Below are 23,672 nucleotides of genomic sequence, written 5' to 3' on the forward strand. Positions count from 1 at the left end.
CCAGATCCATGGTAATGAGTTTGAGTCTCCAGGATCAAGTCCAAGCCTCTGGCTGTCAAATAAGATTCTAATCTGAAGAATTAGCTTTGCTTTGCATGTTTCCTTAACCACAAACAGCATGTCTTATTTACTTCTCTTTCAAAAACATTATTTCTGGTCACATAAAAGACCAGGAAAGAAAGACAAGAGATGGCCTGCACAAATCCATCACTAGGGAAACTCAGAAACAGATGGAGGAACCAATACCACTATCTGTATGACAGGGTCAGGATTCACCCACCTTCCATATAATAAATACAAGATAATGTCACTAGAAAAAAGCAGATTCCTTCAGCCTACAAATAAAATCTAAGGATGGTGTTTTAAATTTTTTTTTAAAGAAAATTCATACTTCATCAAAGCCTTATTTTGATAACCTTTTTACCTAGATAAGCAATAGTTCAGAGTTAAAAGCCAGCCTATGAAAACAGTTCATTTTATTAATACTGATTGTAAATTTTTTGCAGTCTTTAGGAAGAACCTTCTTAGAGTCATATACAATGTGGTTTTAGACATATTTATGCTAAAAGTAAAAGATAGAAATAAAATCTAAAAAATGTTCAAGAATTGTTAATTGGTCAAAGTGTACGTTTATTAATTCAACAAATATTCACTCATCTAGTCCATGTTCGTCACTCTGTGAGGTGCTGGGGACACAATGGTGAAGAACCTGGATGTGGCCCCTTCCTTGTGGAGCTTATAGTGGTCCTTGTGGGATTTTTGTGCCCTGATCAATTTAATGTGGCAGTTTTAATAGTAAGAACCAGAACCTCATTCAAGATGCAAAAGTGACAGCTATCAAGGGGGAGGGTGGTTGGGGGGCTAGGTGAAAAAGGTGAAGGGATTAAGCAAAAACAACCCCCAAAACTCATAAACACTTGCCAACAGCATGGTGATTCCCAGAAGGGATGGGGTGGGGGAGACAGAAGAGGGGAAGGGGGATAAACGGTGACGGAGAGAGACTTGACTTCAGGTGGTGAACACACAGTACAATGTACAGATGATGTTATAAAATTGTACACTTGAAACCTATATAATTTTATTAACCAGTGCCACACAATAAATGCAATAAAAAAAGATTTATCATGAAGATTTCTGTACTTTAGGTTTGGGACCTAGAAAACTCTCAGGACCTAAGGCTGGTCTCTCGTGAGCGATCCCAGCCTCTCTCCTCCCTCTGCTGCTACCTCTGTTTCTCTCCGACTTCTGCCCCCTCAGGATCCAGCTGGACTCTTCCTTCATGGTCTCTTGGGGTGCATTCTTCAGGTCTGTGCCTGCTGCTAACCCCCTCTCTGGCTTAGTATTTCTGAGCTCAGGACGTCAAGATCATCTGATGGCCCAGCTCATCCTGAAGCAGACATGGGCCATCCTTTGAATGGGCCACCCCAGGATCATGTGATCTCAGCATGGCTGCGCCTCCCGCAGGCCTGTGGACCATGGCTGTTATGTGCAAATATCTAGGTTACATTTCACCTTAGCTCAAGTTATATTCAAGCTGAAACACTGCTATTTAAATTCTCCTGTGCTAATTTACCATTGGGAATAATTAAATAACTTTAGAAGTGCATTACTTCTTTTGAATCTGTATGCGCCAGGTAATTTTAAATAACCTTACTTTCTGAGGATGAGACTGATATATCAGAAGCACTTTCCAATCATAGCATATAGAATTTAAGGGCTTGGAGAGACTTGGAAACCAGTTAGGCCAAATTCCTCATCCCACAGAGAAGCAAGCTAAGGCCAGAAATGGTTAAGTGACTTAGTGAACAGCCAGTTAGAGACCTGAAACAAATTTTGAACTCAGAAAACTTGTAATATTGAACAATTTGATTGGGTATATATTCAGGGTGGGGCAAAAGTAGGTTTACAGTTGTTCATATGGAAAATAATACAAAAATCAATATACAAGAATACAAGAATAAACCCTGTGTTTTGCCTACTCACAACCGTAAACCAGTCTCCGTACAGATTTAAGGGACAAAAGGGTTTACTTCCTGGAGCTTTTGTTTTAAAGCTGTGTGTGTGTGTGTGTGTAGATACAGCTATGGATATGAAAATCATTTTAGTTTTCTTTATCACAGAGGAAAAAACATAATGGTTCACCAACTCAGGCCAAGGCCAAGATGTCTAACTAAATTACAAAATTTAATATCTGCCACAACTCCTCCAACATAAACAGATTTAAAAGATATGCAGCCTCCAATTGGGTGGCTCTTGGCAAGGCTGCTTTACATGGGGATGCACACAGCAATCTGGTAAATACCCTCATCCTGATCCTCAAGCTAACAACAAACACCACAAACAAAAAAGACATTCAGTGCTTCTGCTCTCTTTGTTTCCAGGGAGTACTGTGAAAGTAATTATTCTGTTGTATTTAAGAGGCCTATTTCATGGATGGGAAAATGTATTAAATTTCATTTGGCAGTTATTCAATCCTTGTTAATGTTATCTCCAGAGATAACTGCTTCAAAACAGGCTTTCAGACCTCAGTTCCTTCTCTTCTACCATAATCCTTCTAAAAGAGTGCAGGACGGGAAATTTAGGAAACTTGTCATCAGTTTCTAGACCAAGTGATAGTGACACAAAATGAGAGGTGCTGTTAAAGCACTGCAGTATCATCAAAATGGGAGTTGGTTATTAATAGCATCTGGTTCAAAATTTTTCTTTTGACATAGGTGATTCTTAAAGAACTGGACAAAGAAAAAGGTCCTGGGAGCTTCCAGTTTTCTCTCTTTTCTTTCTCTTCTTGTTTTTCTGTATTCATGAAAAAAAAAGGTGATGGGCTTTTACTGTAATGAGACACCCACTGACATAGAAAACAGTTTTGGTGTCTGTAACTGTAATCGCCCCGTGAAATATCAATTATGCATGACAGTTGTAGAGTGCTAGATTTCAGTTTCAATTATCTTGCCATATCTCTCTGTCATATTAGAGGAGAGCAAACTTATTTTTCCAAATGTGCAAAGTACCGTTTAATCCACAAGTGCACCTTTTAAAGAGATGGGACGTGGTCATGCAAACTTTGTTTAGCAGCCACCGGTGGGAACCTGGAAGTTCATGAAATGGCAGGAGATGGATACTGCGAGAAACACCAGAGCACCAAGAGCCTGTAGAAAACAAGACCTACCACCCATAACCAACTCTTTTGTGTCAGGAAGTTCTAACATGTAGGGTACCTTTCAGCCACAAATATGATTTCCACATTCCCCAGTTTAAAAAATAATCAGAGTATATATTTTTTATTCATTGGATTAAACGTCTGAAGGACTTTTCACTAAAGTAAGATCTGGATTCAATTCTTTTGTTTGGAATTTAATTCTTGAGAAATGTTTACTGGAAGACGACTTCCTAAATGTCTTAAGAACACCCATCATCCCACCTCCACCCTGCTCCCCAGAAATCTCACAGCTTCACTTCCACTTTACCTGAAATTAAGGTGATTCCTTATTGAGAAATTCTTGGAGATTTATTTAATGCTTATTTTCTGCAGATAAGATAATTTTCAAGAGAAATGGAACATGATCTAAATGACCTTAATCTTGGCAGTGCCGACTGGTTATGTGATCAGCTAGGCTGAAACTCCTATGATGTCCACCAAAATGCTTAAAATTCTGTGAACTAGTTCGAGAGATGCAAATGGCTGTTATCTGATTTCAGTTCACCTTTTTTTCTTAACTCATAAGTTCCATCTATTAAAACTGTTTCATTTCTCTCCTCTGTATCTCCACCCTTTGCCCCCAATTTTTTACATCATTTTCCTACAGGGGAAACAGTAACTGGATGCGGCCCACAAAACCAGTACTTCGAGGGGTGGTTAACAGAGACCTCCCCTGCCCCAAGTACAGGTTCATAACAGGGAACTGAAGTTAACCCATGCCTACTGAAGAAGCCCATCTAGCAAAGAGATTATGGTGACATTTTGTAATTATCTGCGAGCAGTTTCTCTTTTGGGGTGAAGGAAAGACAAATGAACACTTGATGTGAACTTTCAGGTCCCTGCAGCGCAAGCACACCTGTGTGAGTGCACAGTCATGTCGGGCTTCCACACACAGCGCCCTGCAGCTAGTCCAGGCGATCCATCACCACGGTTTATCCTTACCTGACTAGCCTTTATTTTTAAAATGCTTTCTTTATTATCCAAGTAACACATGCTTACTGTAAAATACTTGGAAAGGAAGTGGAAGTGTGAAGAAGCTAACCTAAACAAATGAAATGGCTCTTCCCCATTACTTTCTAAATACTAACCTTTTAAATGCCATATTCCCTGCCCATCACTTGGTCCCTTGCATATCAAGATCACAGCATGGATTTTCCTTATTCTATGGATCAAGTCTAAGGTTATTACCTATACACACCCTAGGGCCATTCTAGTTCCCTCCTATTTTTAAATTCCTTAATGTCAATCTTCAGCTACCTACTCATGACCTCTCATCTGCACTGTCACTCCCACATCGCGAAGGTTTGAGCAAATCCCTCCCTGCCCTGTCTCCCAGGGCTGGTTTGCTCCGCACCACTCCCCAGCCACTTCTCTTTTGTTGGTCCCCCAAATCGCTGTATTCTAACTCCTGGGCTGCCTGGATCTCCAGAGCGCTCATCACCTTGCCGAGCACGGACAGGGATCTTCCCTGACTGCTCACTGTGATCCCCACCCTTAAAGTGCACCCAAGGACACCATTTAACATGGCAGCGCTTACACATCCTGACCACTCTGCTGTTGTCCAGAGCTGCAGGTGTCCCCAGGGCAAGGATGGGGTGTAGAGATCACTGTCATAGGACTGTAGCATTGCAATGTGCAATTAGATGCTTCCTAGTAGTAAATGATGACACAAATGGCGGGTCTGTGATAATATTTATGAAACCTAACACCTTTGATATTGTTAAATATACATTTAGCATGCTTCTATCAAATAGTAAATATTTCATTTAATTCAACAAATGCCTTTTGACTATTATATACATGGCTCTATTTTGATATTTTCAGAAAAAAATTATAAAAGATGGACACAACTATTACTTTATAGGCTCTTATCTTAATGGTGGATTAATATAATTACTAGATAAGGCAAAATAAGATGAATGTCATAAAGGAATACAGGTCATGCAGGACTTTAAAGAATGGGCGAAACCCTATCAGATTGAGAAACCAGGGGCTGCCTAGAAGAAGGTGGCATTTTAGACAGGTTTCAAATAATGGGTAGAATTTTGATGTAGATTATCTAAATATGTTTTTAGAAAATTGACTTTTAACATTAATTAAATAGCAGTTCAACTTTAAATGAAAGTTTCAATTTTAAATTGAAAAGTGGCATTATTTAGATCTTATATGTATAAGCAGCGAAGGACTGCATATTAATGTTTTCATATTGTCAGACAACATATTTCAGACAAAAAGCAGGTTTTTGTAAATCCCTTCATAAACCTCAATGGCTTTGCTACAAACTGAACAACATGGGGCACTGGGACACAAATGGTACCTCACTGTATGTGTGTATTATTGGCCCAAATGATTCACTCTTATTTAACTGCAATGAAGTCTTTCATCTCCCAATAATAGCTTCCATATGACCAGTGGCTCTGCTATAAAGAAGATCAAAAGCGAAAGAAAGGATTTAATAAAAGAAAATGACATTAAGAGTAGCATTAAATCAGGGAAAAAATACCAATATCCAACTCTTTTTTTGTTGTTGAATAAAGCTCCACAGAGTGTTCAGCAGCTTCCCCAATATGTCATGAAAAGGCATTTTACAAGCAGTAGGCATGGGCAAAATCCATCTGTGTATGTCTCAGAGTGGCAAAGATTAAGTTAGGGGAAGTGAGGAAGGGGGGTGGCGAAGAACACCCCATTTAGTGGCGGGCTGGAGAGCAGGTAACAGACCAAACAGCTGGCTTCACATTTAAAGAGTACAACGAAATGTGTCAACGGCCGACATCCATCCATTTCTGTCCTTCCCTGTTCTAGTTAATGGAGACAAGACTTTTTGGTAATCCCGAGTTTCTCAGAGAATCATAACATTGCTCAACTTGAGTACATGAGTTCTGAGAAAGGAAGTTTTCTTTGGCAATGCACAGTGACTTGATATGAAGAGCCAACTTCCCAAACAAATTTTCTTCTAGTTCTTAAAAAAAAAATTACAATGTTAATCTCTATTCCCGACTGGATAAACAGCTGCTAATAACCTCCAGCTCCCAGGGGAGGAGGCTGCTTCCTTTCATCTTCAGACTGGTGGACATCTGACGTGCCCTGGACTTTAGTGATTCCACATGTTTCTTACTTTGCCTTTTTCAAAACTGCTCTGGCACTGGTCTTGCCAACTCAGGTTTCTTTTCTCCCTTTCGCTTAGATGGCATCCACAAACTCAAAAACACTCTGGGTTACGGGACTGCTTATTTGAAATTGCAGTTCTTTTACTGTTGGTAAAGAGGAAATTCAAACTTAGAATACCTAAAGGAAGCTAAGGCCTGAGACTTTTGCAGCATTTGAAACCCTGTGAGGGAAATGACCATTTTGGTTTCTTTCATACTGAGCTAATTATTTACTCAAGGGCTGGCTGTGTTCAAAGATACTCAACTTCTAATGGCCTCGCTAATGCGATTACTTACTTATATCTGTTTGTGTCCTAAATGAAGGAGCCAACTTCAACACCTTTTCCTCTACAAGGAAGTGCCCTGCAGAAGGTGACAGGGCCAGCCCGTCCCCAGGGACTTGCTCACTTGTTCCTGAGCACCTGCTGTACTGGTGACCTCAGTTCTACACCTCAAGATTCAGACATTTCGCAAAACAGCTTTTTAAACAAAACCCAGCTGTTTCCCATCTAGACTACAGGGGGGGAAATTTGGGCAGCTTACAGAAACATTACCCAGAGACTACCCTTCTCCAATAACTTTCACACACTTTCAGCTCCAAACAAGACCCGTCCGTGAGCAGAAGCCGGGGAGAAGGCAAATGAGAAATTAAAACGTGGCAACTCAATACCTTGGTTTTTGATAATACGTCCAATTACCTGCTTGAAAATGAACATGCTACTGTATCAGGACAATGCTTCCCCAAAGACGTCATTTAACTAATAGTGGACAGGTCTTGTGGTTGAACTAAAATTTAGAGTTTAAGACAATTTAAGGATATAAAGGAAGCTATAATTATGCACAACTGTGAATGTCAACCAATTAGGTAGAATCCCTGCCTTTCAGAAAATGTGGTTAAAGCTTTTTTTTTTTAGATTTTCATTTGTAAAGCTGCTTTGCCTAAACCCTCTTCTTATTTTGAACGCACTTTACACTTCTGTTTTCTAAGCAATTAAGATACTTTTGATTTAAAAAATTTACAGCCACAATAAAAGTTAAAATAACACAACGACCACAGATTTTGAAAAAATATAAAATGGCCAAGGCCTAGTCTTCTTGGCTTTTAAACACTGCCAAGTTGCTCCAGTATTTTCTGTTTTGGTATGAATGACATAACTGAATTACTTCATGAGCTGCTACTTTAATTCCTAAGGGTGGAAAATTCCATGAGTTAATTTAATTTGGATGTAAAAAATATACATGAAAACTTGCTCTTCCTGTGGACTCCCATGTGAATGTCCACGCCAACTGCTGGAGCTGCTGTGCTCCGAAGAGGGGCTCTACGCCCAGTGCAGCCCTGGCTGGGAGCTGCGGGGGCTGGTACCACCGGGCAGTTTTCTTACCTCCATTTGGCCTCATAAGATCCTATATTTTCTGAATTTTTACAAACCATGTCTATCTATGGCTCTGTAATACCCTTTCTAGCCTGTCTCTAAAGGTCAAATTACTACACAGACTCCAATGTTCACCCTCTTCTGAATGGCTTCTGAGGTCACTTGGCAATTCTATTTTGCATTGCGGTAGGCAAAGACCTGAGTTATGACCCTCCCAGAGTCAAAGGCCTCAGTATCAGAGACATCTGTGTACCCCCAAAGGATCTGAAGCACAGAATGAGTGAATGAACACCTGTGTATTTTCTAATAGATACAATATATATTCCCCTACCCCAAATCTTCTTTCTGGGGAAAACAAGGGTAATGGTTCTTGCTTAAAATGCAAAGGTTGTACCTTTTCTAAATGATGGATGTTTTAGCACTGTGTCCTTGTTCCGAATAAAAGTTCAATAAAAAAGTTATTAAAAGGGTATACTTGCTTTCCCCTCTATTATTTAAGAAGAAAACACAGTAAAAATATGATGAGGTCATAGAGTCTGTTTTAAATATGCTTTTATATTTTAGAAGTGGGGAAGACAACAAGATTTTGTTTTTATTTACAGTTCATGATGCCAGGGTGCTAAACACATCCTTTAGGGGAAAAATAAGAAAACGAGGCTCGATTTGTCCCAGAAGGTGGAGAAAGACTGCTCTTTGGGTATGATGGTCCCATGCAGACCAACTGTCTTGCTTCTAGGTCACAGGCCTGAATTTTAGTAAAATAGGTATTGGGGGGAAAAATAGGGGATATACCTAATTTGGATCCAGTGCTGTGAGATCTGGGCATGCATCATGTCCCAACCACTTGTCTTAGGGGCTGCTAATGGAGTATAAATGGTCACACTACTATGGTTGTATTCAAAAGCTCTTGACTTTTGCTTGAATTAAAGCATAAATATCGAATGGTGAGCCCAAGGATTCTGAAGGTGATGTAACTAATCCATGGTTAACAGGATTTCTTTAAGTCAGAGAAAGACAAATACTGGATGTTCTCAGTTATATGTAGAATCTAAAAACCTCCCACAAACTCAGAGAAATAAGAGAGTAAAATGGTGGTTGCTGGGGGCTGGGACTGGGTGGGAAAAATGGGGAGATGTTGGTCAAAGGGTACAAATTTCCAGTTATAAGATGAGTAAGTTCCAAGGATCTAATGTATAGCACAGTGACGATAATACACAAAAAAGTATTCATGTGAGGGGATGGAGGCATCAGCTAACCTTACCATGATGATCATTTTGCAATATGTGCGTGTATCAAATTGTCACGTTGTACACCTTAAACTTAGATGCCAATAATATCTCAATAAAGGTGGGAGAATATTTTTAAATAAAATAAAAAGAATTTCTTTAGGTCCTTTTCTCTCTCTCTTTTTTCCCCCCCTCACATTTTCTTAAAATAAAGTACCATATTGATATAGTTAAAACCTTTCCATTGAGAATGTTAATCTGCTCTCAGAATTATTTGATAACTGTGGAGACTAGGAGAGATGGTGGAACATAAAAGCTAGGCAAATAGCTTAATTAAAGAAAAAGAACAACACAGTAGCTATAGAGAGATGACACTGATGACTGGGACTTTGGGTAACTGTAACAGGCTATTTAAAAGAGAGTTCCAAGTGCTCTGAAATAGAGGCAAGGGCCTCTCAAACTCAGTCTGGTTCCATCAAGAACAAGTCTTTCTGGACAAACCTTATTTCCTCATTCATGGGAATACTGCATGCCTGGTGTCTTACGATAATGCTACGGACAAAATGAGGAAAGCGTACTGCATGGAGGAAAAGTTAGGTGGAGGCAACTGGTGGAAATATTAAAGTCAAAGAGCAGGGGATGGTGAAAGCGCAGAGAGAACCTCTGTGGTTTTGAACCTCCGGCTTTCTGCTCTATGTTCTCACCGGTCAACACTTTTATTCATGGCTTTGACGTGGGCGTCAATGACACCCATCAAATTTGCCAACAACAGAGCTGGCAGCAGATGTGCCTGACTGAGGACCCAAAGAAGACCTGAGGCTGGAAACAGACTGAAGGCCAAAGCATGAAATTCAAAGGTGTTACGTGAAGTTTTTCTGGCACAAGGATAGTGGAGAGATGTGTGGCTTATGGATTTCAGCTAATTACAAGTTCAATATTTGTAAGTGGGATGATGAAGTCATCAAAAATAGCTAATAGGATCTTGCTAGGTGGCCTTTAATGAAGATATAATATATTGAATGGTTTTGGTGATAGGTCCATCCCAGTCACCCTGATGATACCTTGAGCACTGTGTTCAGTTTGAGACTCTACATATTAAAAGGTCCTAAAAAAGAAAAGCAATCTTTATACACTGGAGAGAATGCACTGGAAAGTCACAGAGTCAAAAACTATTTTTAGGGTAAATATTTGAAGATATAAACGTCTAGCCTAGAGAAAAAATATTGAATAGACTGTCTTCAAATAACTGAGAATTTTTCAAATACTTGTTGGGTTGAATTAGGGTAACTGTAGGCAGAAAAATGAGGGCTGCACAGAGAAGTAAATTTGGGCTGGACTGGGGGAGAATTTTCTAACATATGCTGGAAATCACTTTGTGGTGACTTGGAGTTACTCATCCTTGAAGGAGTCTGACAGAGACTAGCTGACCACTTGGCAGGGCATTTGTAGGGGGATTTGGATAGAGATGCCTTCTAAGGTCTCTGGGATACTATGGTAGTAAGTGCTTAGAAATGAAGTACATGCTAAAATATATGTGGAATTCTGTGGAATCAAAATCCATGAAAACGTAACAGTGAAGATGGTAAAGCCTCTACGGATAGTATCTTTGCTGAAGAGGTCCATGTAGAAATAGAATTTCCTGACTTCTGCTACTTCCATGACTATGTACCAATAAATGCTCCCCAAGATATCACATCACCGCCCACTACCCTCTCTAATTGCCAACTATTATTGGCAAAGCTAAATAGCAACATGTGGCAGGGAGCCAGGGGCAACTGAAGAGTTTTCTTGGGTTTCAAGAGTTAAGTCGAGTAATAGAACGGTTTGTAATACCAGCCACAGTGTTGAAATTGCTATGGTATGAGGTTAGAGAGGAAGTTTGTTGCAGCAGCGCAGGATTTAGTACAAAGAGTGCTGGTCTCACTGCTCGCCCCTCTGGTTTTTAATCCTAGCCAGCCATTAACTAGTGCATATCCATGCTTGGGTCACTTCCCCTTTCTGGGGTTCAGTCTTCAGCAGTAAAAGAAGGGCCAAGAGCTAGATGACCTCTACGTGCTTTTAGAACCAAAATTCAATAGTCCTAAATCTTAGGAACTATGAAAACAAAACAAATTTAAGTTGTTTGTCCTCTCAGGCCCCATGCAGTAGAAGTTCTCCTATATTAATGCCAATTAAATTAAAAAGTGCTTCTCACCTAATGAATGTTCTTCTGATAAATTCTTTTTAATTCAAAGTCAAACTAAAAATGTAATCGATAAGAAAGGAGCTGGGCAAAGATTGGCTTATATCAGAGCTTTCTGAAATGTGCTAAATCCCACTTGGGGGTTCCAGGAAGGGGTCACAGGGGATGCCAGAGGGGACAGGTGTAGGTGCAAGTTCATAGGGCTCTTCCACACCAAGTCAAGTAGAGCAACTCGATCCTTACGAGATCACTCCTCCTCTACCAAGTGACAACATGATCCTTTCCTCGGGATAACAGAGCTGGGCCGCCCTCTCTTGTGGAGCCTCACTATACTGCTGGGGCAATTTTTTTTAATTTTATTTTTATTTTTTATTTATTTATCCTTTTAATTAATTTTTAAAAAAATATATCTTTTTAAAATTTCAGACAGAGGAAGGGAGAGGGAGAGACAGAGACAGAAACACCAACGATGAGAGTGTCATTGACTGGCTGCTTCCTGCACGGCCCCTGCTGGGGATCGAGCCTGCAACCCGGTCATTTGCCCTGACTGGGAATCGAATTGCAATCTCCTGGATCCCAGGTTGACGCTCAACTGTTGAGGCATGCCGGCCAGGCAATGGCAATCTGTTTTTAAATGTGTGTCCTTTCCTACTAGCCTGTGAACCCCTTGTGAGCAGACACCACCTATTAGCATAAAACCCGGCATTTGGTTACCATTTGACAAATGGTTTTGAAACGAGTAAGTGGACTTTTAAGAAAAAAGGATCTGGGAACCACATTAATATTATATATTAATAGTATAGGAGCTTTTTAGCTAAATGATTCTATAGCTGCTGACTCTACTGACAAGTAATTAGGCACACATACAGTCACATGAAGACAATTTTGATGTGGGTTTTGTTTCTGTTCAGTTAAAAGGCGAGATTAGGTCATCTGAAAGGCTCTCTGTTTCAGGGCTCATCTGTAAACCTGAATACTGAATGATTAAGGGAGAGAATTGTATTTGGAAAACTGCCACTTCAATAACTTATAAAAAAAATCTAATGATTTAATATCAGGATTAACCATGGAGATATTGGAGGCACAGAGGAGATTATATCTGAGTAAGAGTTTCTGACTAGGTTAGTGACAAATCCAGCTGTTTCTAAATTCTCCCACACGCAGAGGGTTCTGCTTAGAGTCTATTAGAAAAGTGATGGTTATGGTAGAAAAATTAACTTTAAATTTATTACTTCAAGGACCCTAGTAAGACGAGTTGACACTCTTGCCACTTTCCACAGACAAAGTGATTTAAGAATAAGTGTGGATTTTAATCTAGAAGGCTACCACATGGGAGGGAAAGTTCTTCACCTCGACATTTGGGTAGAGAGCTGCTCTGGGAACTTGGCCATGAGACACCTGGAAACTTCTTTCATCAACAAACATTTATCAAGATTTGGAAATCACAAGCTCTTACCACCTGAAATTAATTCTTAAAAGGCATGTCTACAGATAATCTCTGGGGAGGGCTCATGGTAGTAAAAAAGTGCATGGAGTATGGGGTCAATATAGCTGAGCTTAAACCTAGCTTCATGACTTGAGACTACTCAAACCTTCTAAGACTCAGCTAATACCTAAAATGGACACCGTTACCACCCTTTTGAGCTCTTGTGAAGACTGCCTTCTATAATGTATATGATGCACCCAGCAGTGGGCCTGGCAACTTGTCAAGCACTCAGAAAATATTAGTTTCCTTTCTTCCTTTTTGAGTGATGATTTGTTTACTGGGAGTAAAACAAAATGCAATACCTAGTACTTAAGGAATTTACAACATAGTTGGTAAGTCATACCTACAAAAGGTATATATAGCTATGCATAACTGGATAAGATAAATATCCATAGTGCTAGGAATGTAAAAATAAAATGACTATCAGGAGGAGGTAGCAAGGGAAGGCTTCCTGGAAAAGGCAGAATTTGAGTAAGAGCTCTGAGAACGGTGGGATGAGATGGACAGAGAGAAGTGCACAGAGCCAGCCAATCCAGATAGATACAAAAGAAGTAGATTGTAAGAACACACAGGGCAAATTCTGATACCATGCACAGACTAGTACTGCTGAAAAGTTTCTGCATACTGAAATATCTAAACATAAGGCTTTTGGTAAATGGTAACGGGACTTTAAAAGCTGGGCTGGAAAATTGTCTTTATCTTGTAGATAATGGAAAGCTGGTGAAGGTTTTGAGCAGGAAAGAGCATGGGCAGATACTATCATCGAGAAAGCCCACAAATCTACACTACTCACCCTAGAGTTATGAGCCATGCTGCTGTGAAAAAAACCCCTTTCATTGTACTAATACTTAGTAAATCACTGAAGACCTACTTCAGAACTCCAAGGAAAACATTTTATGAATCAAAAGCTAAGTACAATATGTTAGCAATTAAATGAGATAACATAATAGCCGAGGCAGAACCACGGTTTTTCCCTACCACGATTTCAAGCTGCTGCAGAAAGAAATGCTTATATCATCTTCCAAGTTATCAAGCCATTTCATTTTGATTTTCAGAAGGCGGGGAGAGAGGAAACGAGAAGAGTGCGGAGGTCAAGAGGATTCAAAGCTGCGTGTTCTTTAATCAGGAGGCATTACTAAGGAGAGCCATAGAGGAGATCTGCTGGGACAAAACCTGCCCGCTGGTGTTCGGTTCCTGCCCCTCGCTCCCGCTCCCGCGGCCGCAGCCCAAGGTGTGCGGGGAGGCCCAGCGCCGCGCCGTTTCCGGCGCATGCCTCCCACTGCTACTTTATTTACTGCAGCTGGCCAAAGTTTTATAGCCTGTTTCATGTATTAAAATTCAAATGTGGAAAACATTACCAGTATCCTCCTTGACTTTTTTTGTTGTTGAGGGGAAGGGGGTGGGTTTTTTCTCTCTTCCCCTTCAACTTCCTTTTTATTGCGGAACGTATCAAATGGTCAAAGGCTAACTTCAGACTGACTGAATTCAAAAACTATTTCCTTTGTTCTTGGGTTTTTGTTTGAAAATTTATACCAGTCTGCACAAGGAAAGAAATGATAGCCCGATCTCATTCACACATGCTGTGGAGTTCCAGGCAGAGGAGCTCGGGTCCTGGGGGCTATGAAATATTTTTGGGAATAAGGGTTGCACGGGTCCACTTGGTTCCAAGGACAGCAGGCTGTGGCCGTGGCCCATCTTTGGAACTGCTCTGTCCCGCGGGCTCTGCGGTTCTTTGATGGGATTATAAATGTCTTCAGAGGAGCAGGCAAGAACCTTTCCTCATCAGCAAAACTAGCAGCTTTACTGCTTCTGCATAGTTTTTAAAAAATCAAAGACACTCCTGTGTAATCCTGGCTGAGTGGTCCCCTTTTCTATTGCTGTGCCATTCTCTCTCTTTCCCCTTCACTTGGATCTGACCAGCTTCCCATGGCCAAAGATGATTCTAGTCTCTTCCTACTCCACCTCTGAGTCAGCCTCAAAGAGAAGGCAACTCAAAGGTCACCTAGTTCCAAACAGCATCTATGTATAGTTTATTATTTTAAAGAACTGCTTAACCTACATCTGGTATTTAAGAGCAAACTTTACATATTTATGGAAAAAAACAGCTCTGAAGCAATGCCCTGGGTGCATGCTGCATCCGTTTAACATATGCAAAACGAATACAGCTACAGAAATTAAACTATTTTTCTCTTGATTGAGAGCAGATATACAGAAATGGTTATAAGTCACAGATCTGGCTTTTAATAAAGCCAGATTTCTTAATTAAAAGCAGTATTGTTTAAACATTGTAGTTTAAAAAAAAGAGCTGTACAAACTACAGTCTCATATTATATGTATCCCAAGTGTATTTAACACATTACCTGAGGCCAAGCTAAATTAAAATCTAGATTTTCCTTTTGTTAACTCTTAGCAACTGCCATGAATAGACAAACAATTTCTACTCAATGATGAATTTTTGGGGTAGAGGTCAAGGAAAAGCAAAAAAGGAAAAATGATTTAGCTTTGGCATTCAAAAATATCTTTCCACGTTTTAGAAGTGAGTTCATTGTTTCTATTTATAAACCACTATTTTTGGTTTCAAATTGGTTGCAGGTTTCCATAATACACTGCTCAGGATGGTACTCTTAGTCTTAGTCTTTTATTAAGAGAAATTGAAAGGAGGGCCACGCTCCTGAGCAAGGAGCCTCGGAATAACCTGTACTTATTTTGCATTCTCCTTTCAGAATCATCTTTAAACAGAGATGCTTTAGGGGTAACAGGAAACAGACCTTCAACCAAGCAACTTTTTAAGAGTCCATGCGGTACAAAACAGGACACTAAAGTGTTTACTTTAGTAGTTAATAAGGAGTGAATTATACAGAATCACTAGTAACATTAAATTCTCCAACCATTTGGACACCTCATTAATTGTCATCACTTAATACTTTGTTAAGAAGAGTCTCTGAACCTTCATAAGCATCCCCAAAAGGATGCACTCCCAAATCCTTACCAAAAGTAGTGTGCAACATTGAAATCCAACTGTAATGTGGACAAATCTGCTTAAGCAGCATTCACATACAGACTTATTTGTAAATAGGTAGTGGTAAAACTACGATATACTTCAATTACACAGTCCACACCATATATTTAGACAAACCCCATCACATATTTCTACCTCCCTACTCAGAATCCAAAGACATTGATTTGGTTTCTTTAATTTAAAAAAAAATCAACGTATTCATATCTGAAATGCCAGTAATGTAACATGAATATAAGATGGCTGGGTCTTTTAGCCAAAGTCACCAAGATGAAGAATTTAAGCATTGCAAGATGACCCAGCAATGCTCTCCTGGGTATGTACTTAAGTGAAATGAAGGCGTGTGTCCGCACAATCACCTGTATATGAGTGTTTATAGGGGCATTATAGCCAGAGTGGAAATAACTTACATATCCACAACCTGGGGAAAGATCAATACAATGCATACAATGAAATATTGTTTGTCAATAAAAGTGAATGACACTAATACATGATAAAAGATGCACAATCATGGAAAACACTGTGCTAGGATAAAGAAGCCAGTCAGAAAAGATCACCACAAGTATGATTCCCTCTATGGGAAATATCTAGACTAGACAAATCAATAGAAAAAGTCTATCAGCAGTTGCCAGGGGCTGAGGGTGGGGGTGGGGGAGAGGAGGAAGAATGGAGAGTGACCCTAATGGCAATGGGGATTTCTTTTCTTTTTGCTGGAGGCAAGTGTTCTAAAATTAGACTGTGGCAATGGTTGCATAACCCTGTGAATAAACTAAAACACAGTGAATTATAAATTCACCTTAAGTGGGTGAACTGCATGTTAAGTGACTATATCTCAATAAAGCTATTTAAAAAAGAAAAAAACAGCACCAGTGTTTATACTTGAAATTCTAACTTTATACAATAACAACAGAGTCTATAAATTTCATCACTTACCATGAGTGAATGTCTGTTGGCTGAAAGAAGACCGGTTCCATACCCTGAGCCCAGACCACCCATTGCTCCATTATGAGAAGGTCCAATGATCCCATGCATGTCCCCATGACCACCAGGCATAGCTGTGGATGGGCCCACTGCATGATTCCGGAGAACATGAATAGCATCATCCAGTCTTTCTAAACGATCTTCAATTCGGCTTTGCTGTTGGCCAATAAATCATGTGAAATTTGACTTAGTTCTGAAATTAATGCATAGGTTATATAAGTAAGACCTGAGTTGACACAAACTTCACTTTGAATTTCTAAATGTGTTTCCAATGAAGTTTACTTCCTTCAAATGATAATAATAATAGGGTCCTTCCTAGACAACCGGTGACAAATGTTAATGTTATAGTTACTGTGTTCTTTTTCATGAACGAAGTAAATTCAGTAATTCTTCCAGGACATTCTAATGTACATATGCTATCCTATATTGCATTAGCTTGAACGAGAACTTAGACTTACTTTAGAAAGGAAAAACATTTATTGAATTCAAGGAACATTCTGACAAGCATTGGTAAAAGATTTTTAAAAATCAGCAATGGAAAAGTGGCCTATTTAGAGTTTCCCAATTAAATTATCCTCCTGAATGCACATTCCTTGGTCCCCTCTGAGACACTGATACAGTGCTAAGTATCAAGTCAGGGACAGGCAAACACATATAGATGGCAATTTCTTGAGTACTATCAACTTTTACCTGTGTTTCTTGCTTTCCATCTATTTTCACGTGTGTATGGGTACAGAAGGGAGTGGGGACTCAATATGATTACAGAAAAAAATTACAAAAATTCTGTTAACCAACATGGTATAAAATTTTAAGACTGAAGAATCATAAAGACTTGAATTAATGTTTACCAGGGGCTTCCAAATGATTTCAAAGTCCTTATTATAGTATACAATTAAATTATACAATTAAAAACCAACTGATCTTTTTTTTCATCCCAGCCATTAGGATCCAACTTTTCTGCAACTAGATAAGGTCTATACTGTAGTGTTGGGTGAACAGGGACATGTAGATGCGCATTCATTTATTTCAGTGTGATCAATAATGACATCAAATGAACATCTGCATGGGACTCTCCAGCGTGCACTCTAACATATACCATCCTACTGGGCCCTCATCCTACATGAGTGAGGCAAGCAGGGAAGACAACAGTATCCCTTCCACATAGACGTGCAAATGAGGCTCAAAAAATTAGTGAATTAATTAATCAATCAGTGTCACATGCCAGGAAATGAAAAAGTCAGGGCTGAAATCTAAGTCTTTAGACTTCAGATCTAATGGCCTTTGGTGCTACAGCATGCTACACTCTACTCTGATTTCCAATGGGCTGTGCAAACAGATGTACCAGCTCTACCTCAGAGAAGAACACTTTCTAATTCTTCTGTACTGACAGGAAGAATGTGTGTCTAATTCAGTCTGTGGCACCGAGCATTCTGGTTTGGTGGGCTTTGGTGCTCGGGGACCTCCCCTAAACTCCTAGCTAGGCTACTAATGTGACCTTGGAAAAGTTACTAACATCTTTGAGTCTACGCTTCTTAATTTATAAAATGGGAATGAATATATGTATGTATATGGATACACTTCCAAGTATAAATGTAACATGAAAGGAAATAATACATGTGCCTAGCATCCTTTCTGGCTCACAGCTTCCTGGTGGAGAGAGCAGTTTCTGTTTGCGAATCCCCTCTTGAGTGCTGAGAATTCAACGAGAGCTAAAGCTGCAGTTCACAACTATAAACCCAGTCTTTACAGTTTTAGAGTTGGACAAAGCCCAGTTTTGATAGATGGGTCCCAGAGAATAACTGATGGAGGTAAACACTGGCTGCACATTACTTGGGCTGGGTGGGTAGTGCATATGTTGTCTCACTCTATGGTTGCCTTTACTGGCTAAAATGCAGAGCTAGGTGATTCACACACCACAGCAGGAAGAGAACAACAAAGGGGGAAATACACCTTTGTGCTTTAATTTTTAGATTTTCCTTAATTTAAACAGTAAGCCAGAAGGGAAGGAAACCCTGAACGGCTGACAAGACCACAATAAATTGGATAGGTAGAGAAATTTATGTCTTCTTTCATGTTCCATCTCAAAATATGGGGGGAGGGGAGGGAAACAACATGCAAAGACTGAAGCACTCCTTGCTGCTACCCCTCCCCATGGGATTCATACAGTCTAAATACTGCACAGAGTGGTGGTGTTTCATGCATAATTCCAGCCCCATCACTGTGAGTTGGGAAGGCCTAGAGTGTCAGACACTGAATCATCTTGTACTTATAATATTAATTCAACCCATGAGAATTTTCGGCTCTCCCTACTGGAAGGGCAGAGGGGTATTGATATTACTAGATTTCTATGAGAAGCAAAGTGAGTGAGGAACTGGTAGGCTTTTTGTTCCAAGGTCAAGAAGAAAACTATAAAGCTGTTATTCTGGGAAGCAGAGCAGAGATATATGGGATCTTCAAATGCTGCAGCTACACAGCTTCCCTGCAACTTCAGCAGCTCCTATCAGGGAAGTTATTTAATCACTGACAGAGATCATCCCCAAGACAGGAAGGGCACCATCATCTTTCCAGGATTTTTGACCTTTTATCTGGTCCTAGATCTTTAGAGCCCTGGCGCTTACACTGTAGTATCTCAGTTACAATCTACACATGGGAACAAACAGAGTCTAATCTTGGAGAGTGAACTAGAGACTAAAAGAGAAACAGGGCCTGAAAGTGGCTAGAGTAGAGATGAGCAGATGACTTACCAAGGAGTGCAAGGGTCCTTCATAGTTAGGAGATGATGAGGCCTGTCCTCCGTTCCTCGACCAAACAGCTGTACCTGCTGATATTAAAATGGGAATTACAATGTGAATGATACAATCTTAAAGATAATATCACCAACACTTTAAACAGTTCTCTCAGAAACAGCAATGGTGATTTCCACATGGACAATAAGGTAAATGCATGTAAAACTCCCATCCAAGAATTCTGGGGCAAGGAAAACATTTTAAATGTAAAACACGTAGGCTCTACACAGACTCAGAAGTCTCTCCAGCTTCCAAAAGGAGGCCTTTTAACCAGAAAAGTTTTCCTTTGAAGAAAACTATCACTACACAGTCAAGGCCCTTTTAAGAGCGCAAAGGGGGGCTTTTGTTATGCCTCCACGCAAGGCCTGCTTGTGAAACCAAAATTCTCTCACCAATGAAAAACAGCTTTGCAGTTTGTTTTTAAAATGATCCTTAAGAAGGAATAAGCCTTCAGAAACTTCTTAAGGAAATAAGATTAGTTGGCAGAGATCCACAAAACCAGAAATGTAAAAACTCAATATAATAACAGTAATAAGCAAGTAGTTTCTTCAGAAGAAAATAATTTTTTTATGATTCACTAAACTTGCAAGTAAAGAAAGATTCCTGCTATAATAAATATTATACATCTAACTGCCCACTTTTAAATTTAAAATAACAGATACTCAGTGTAGAAAATAAATAATTCAAGAAAGGAAAATAAAATCTATGATCTCAATGAAATCTCATGCCCTGACACAGTTAGCACTTTATTCCTTCTTCCTGTCATTTCTGGGTGGGAATGTGTGTGTATTTTTATGCTAAATAAAAATATAATATTTTGTTCAATTACTTCCAGTGACAGAATCTAGTCAGGGTTATTGGTGTGAAAGCAGCAATCTGTCCCCATGTCTGCGTCCTCATAAAGCTCCTCCTTGCTAACATGTGGTCTTCCACAATGGATTACCAGGCCCCCCAGTGGCCTGGTTTGGTCTTCCACGGAGAGCACACTGCTCAGGTTTGGGGTACTTGGGGGTTCTCTGGAATGGTTCGTGCATCACAGCGTCCTGCCCCGACTGACCTGGAAGTGGGGAGCATCCGAGTCTGCCTGCGCTCTCCTATCGCTACGGATGGAACCTCAGCTAGTCACGTGCCCTTTCTGGGCCTTGTACACTCATCCGTAAAAGCAGATCATCAGACTAAAATAGTTGTTCTTAAGCTTTATTAGACTCCCGAGATTTTTTCCCAAATTATAAAACAGACAAGATAAGAGCTGTTTAGCTTGAGATGCGGACCTGGAGTTCTCCCTGCTCAGACCCCTCACAAGCCTCACTGGGCTGATGCCGTCTCGACCGTCCCCTGGCTCTGGACACCGAGGCCTGTGGTCACTTTCCAGAGCCTAACAACGTGGTACTAAGCTAACAACTCTGAGCTTTCCTTTCCTTTTCTGTCACGGGGAATGTTTCACCGCTGTTCTATTACCCTCTTACCATCATCTGTTTCTTCCCAGCTTCAACTTTGTCCCTTGGGGCATTTGGACTTAAATGGTCTCTGTTCTGTGGCCCCGCACCCACATGTCAGCGGAGGCTTGGGGAGGCTGACATCAGCCCCGCCCAAACCACGGCCATGGCCTCGGGAAGCTTTGCGGTCTCTGAAGCCGCTGCCCTCCACCAGGGGACCCAGGCTGCGACGGGCCGGGTGAGTGCTGCATGCAGGGTAAAATGGAGGGCGGGGGGGGGCAACGCTTCGGCAGTGAGTGCACTATAAATCACAGACAGGCGGGTTCCAATGAGGTACAGATGTGACTCAGTTTTGTTTTAGAAGCCACCTGCCCTCTTTCCAAAGAGTGGAGACAGGCACCAGACAGGGCCTTCTGGAAGCATTTATACTGGAAGGGCAATGGGCCTTTTAAATAGGCCTCTGAAAAGTGAATGCTTTACTAACATCATTTAGGAACTTATAATTTTATTATTTGAAGCCATAGGTCATATAATTTGCTATTTTTAAAGGCAAACATCCCCTTTTATTCCACACACTAACTTCACAATTTATTTACAAGAGTATAGTTTTCCTCAAACATTCCAATGACACGGACTTCAAAGAGGGAATGTGGAAAGTCTAAAATTTCTGTCGGAAATGATCCTTTTGAATAATCTGTACTTGATGACTGTGTGCAGTCATATTCATGACTGTATTCACTACCTTTCCTCATCTGAGATGCTCTATTGGAATACGTTATTTTGTTGAGTATGTTCTAGAGACCTAGGAAAAATTTAAGAAGTTTTCCACATGCCTATGTATTTTAAAAACATCTAATTTTTAAGAAAAGCTTTGGATGTAAATGACTGCCTCCACAAGGCAGTCTGTCTCTCCTACTCCTTCCTGCCTCTTTGGAAATGTTGTTTGGAGCTTGTGGGAGGAGGGAGTTCACCTAGCGCAGGACGTCTAAGAGGGCGATCACTCCCCCTGGCTGGCCCTGCGATGCCCCAGGAGGAGGTACAGTACCTGAGAGAGAAGGAGGGGAGCCAACAGGAGTTGAAGGGTTTGATGAAAAGCTGTTGTTAGTGTGATCTGGAGAATAGATCTTAAAACAATGGGAGAAAAGAAAACAAACTCTCATTATTAGGAACCAATAGTCAACAATTTTGTAAATTGCAAAGTATTAATGCAATTCATTTAAAAATTACAAGTTACAAAATACACCTAACAATCAACTATAATATCAATAGTCTAAAATGAAATACTTAATCATTTTAATTTTTCAAAATCAGAATTACTGAAGTCACATAAGATAGTCGGAAAAGAACTGAACTGGAGGTCAGCAGACTTCATTTCTAGGCCCTTTCCTCCCATTTCCTCCTGAGGCTGCGTGGCTGTGAGCAGGCCACAGAGAGATCCCCTCCCTTGTTTTACCTGATCAGGTAAAATAGGTCAGACCGTATCATCCCTAAGATTGCCATCCAACTCCTTCCTCAGTATGATTAAGGCATTTGACTCCAAGACATAAGAATGCCCAGATTAAATAAAAATTTTACTTGGTCAAAATGCTAATATAAATCAAACATTTTATGCTTGCGATGGTAAGGAAAAACTAACTGAAGAGTTACATCATTAGAGCAACAAATCTCCACTAACATTTGCAAATGACCATGTTTAGCTTTTGGTACACCACCAGGCACCCTTCCTCACACAAATAAAGTGTGCCACTATTGCTAGTGAACATGCAGGACGTGTTCAAGTCTAGCCTCTTGGCGGTGGGCAGTCAAATCGAGAAGCTGAGTCCCCAGGTGCCAAATATGTGACAATTTCTTATAGACCTCAATTATGTTTTTGTTTTTTTAATGCCTTTTCCAGTGTTCTAGAATTTCCCCTTACAAAGTCAGTCTTGGATCATCAATGAGCGCCTATATGCCTTTAGAGAGAAATAAGAAATCAAGAAAGAAAATCTATACGCCTAAAGGTTCTGAGAATATCCAGTCTGTAATTGAGTACCAACCACTTAGCACCACTGTGAGGAGACAGGGTGGAAGAGACCAGCCATGCACTGGAAGCTTCAGAGCTCTCGCCTCAAATTTTCCAGTGATCGTTATGCAAGAAAGCTAGCATTTCCAAAATCAGAGCTATTTGCCATTCATTTTCTAAAATTCCAAATGTCCACTTCTGATTAAAGTTCAGCCCTCTCCAATGCTACCTGTGAAGTCCAAAGTCAATATTGCCTCACCGAAGCAAGTGCTTTCCCCAGAGCATCTCCAGTCTGGGAGCTGCCTGCTGCTCCGCTTCCTCTATTTGCTGCAGAAACAAAAGGCAGAATATGAAAATCCAGGCAGTGAGACGCCCAACAATTTTCTATTCCTGGTCCATTTACTCACAATTTAATTGCATTTTTAATGCTAATTATGACACATTAATCTTTAATTAGCATTAATTTGTTTGCTGAGGTAGATGTCAAATATATTCATGTTACATTTTTACAGATAAAATATAGGCCTGACACTTTGGTTTAAAGGTATAGTGTTTTAGCTGCTATTGCCTGGCCGCCTGTTACCTAGGAGTAGGTAAGCAGTATACAGTCCTTTCAGGTCTCTGCAGCCCTCAAAGTTTGACTTTTCTTTATATTTTGGATAGTCAACTGAATTCTCCTCACGCACAATTTACACATCCTTTCAAATAAAAAAATGATACATTGCAGAAAGATGTACTCCTCTCAGAGTTCCACAGTAAACAAAATAAAACTAAAAAAACTACAACAGGCCTAGCTTCCTAGGTGAGAAAATATTTTTAATATTTGAAATAACATGCATTCT

General features: G+C 40.1%; 1 protein-coding gene across 15 annotated transcripts in view; it reads right to left on the minus strand.

The window, feature by feature from the left end:
• Positions 1 to 23,672, minus strand: part of TCF4 (transcription factor 4) — a 330,485-nt gene that overhangs the window by 9,009 nt on the left and 297,804 nt on the right. For all 15 annotated transcript variants that reach the window (XM_087819116.1, XM_087819111.1, XM_087819114.1 and 12 more), the window contains 4 exons: positions 23,090 to 23,157; positions 21,874 to 21,952; positions 19,351 to 19,427; positions 16,559 to 16,762 (listed from right to left, as the gene is read on the minus strand). In XM_087819116.1, the coding sequence (XP_087675242.1) occupies positions 16,559 to 16,762; positions 19,351 to 19,427; positions 21,874 to 21,952; positions 23,090 to 23,157 (428 nt within the window). The remainder of the gene's footprint in view (positions 1 to 16,558; positions 16,763 to 19,350; positions 19,428 to 21,873; positions 21,953 to 23,089; positions 23,158 to 23,672) is intronic.

This window comes from Miniopterus natalensis, chromosome 7 (assembly GCF_054644295.1).
Source record: "Miniopterus natalensis isolate mMinNat1 chromosome 7, mMinNat1.hap1, whole genome shotgun sequence".
In the NCBI taxonomy this organism is placed as follows: domain Eukaryota; kingdom Metazoa; phylum Chordata; class Mammalia; order Chiroptera; family Miniopteridae; genus Miniopterus; species Miniopterus natalensis.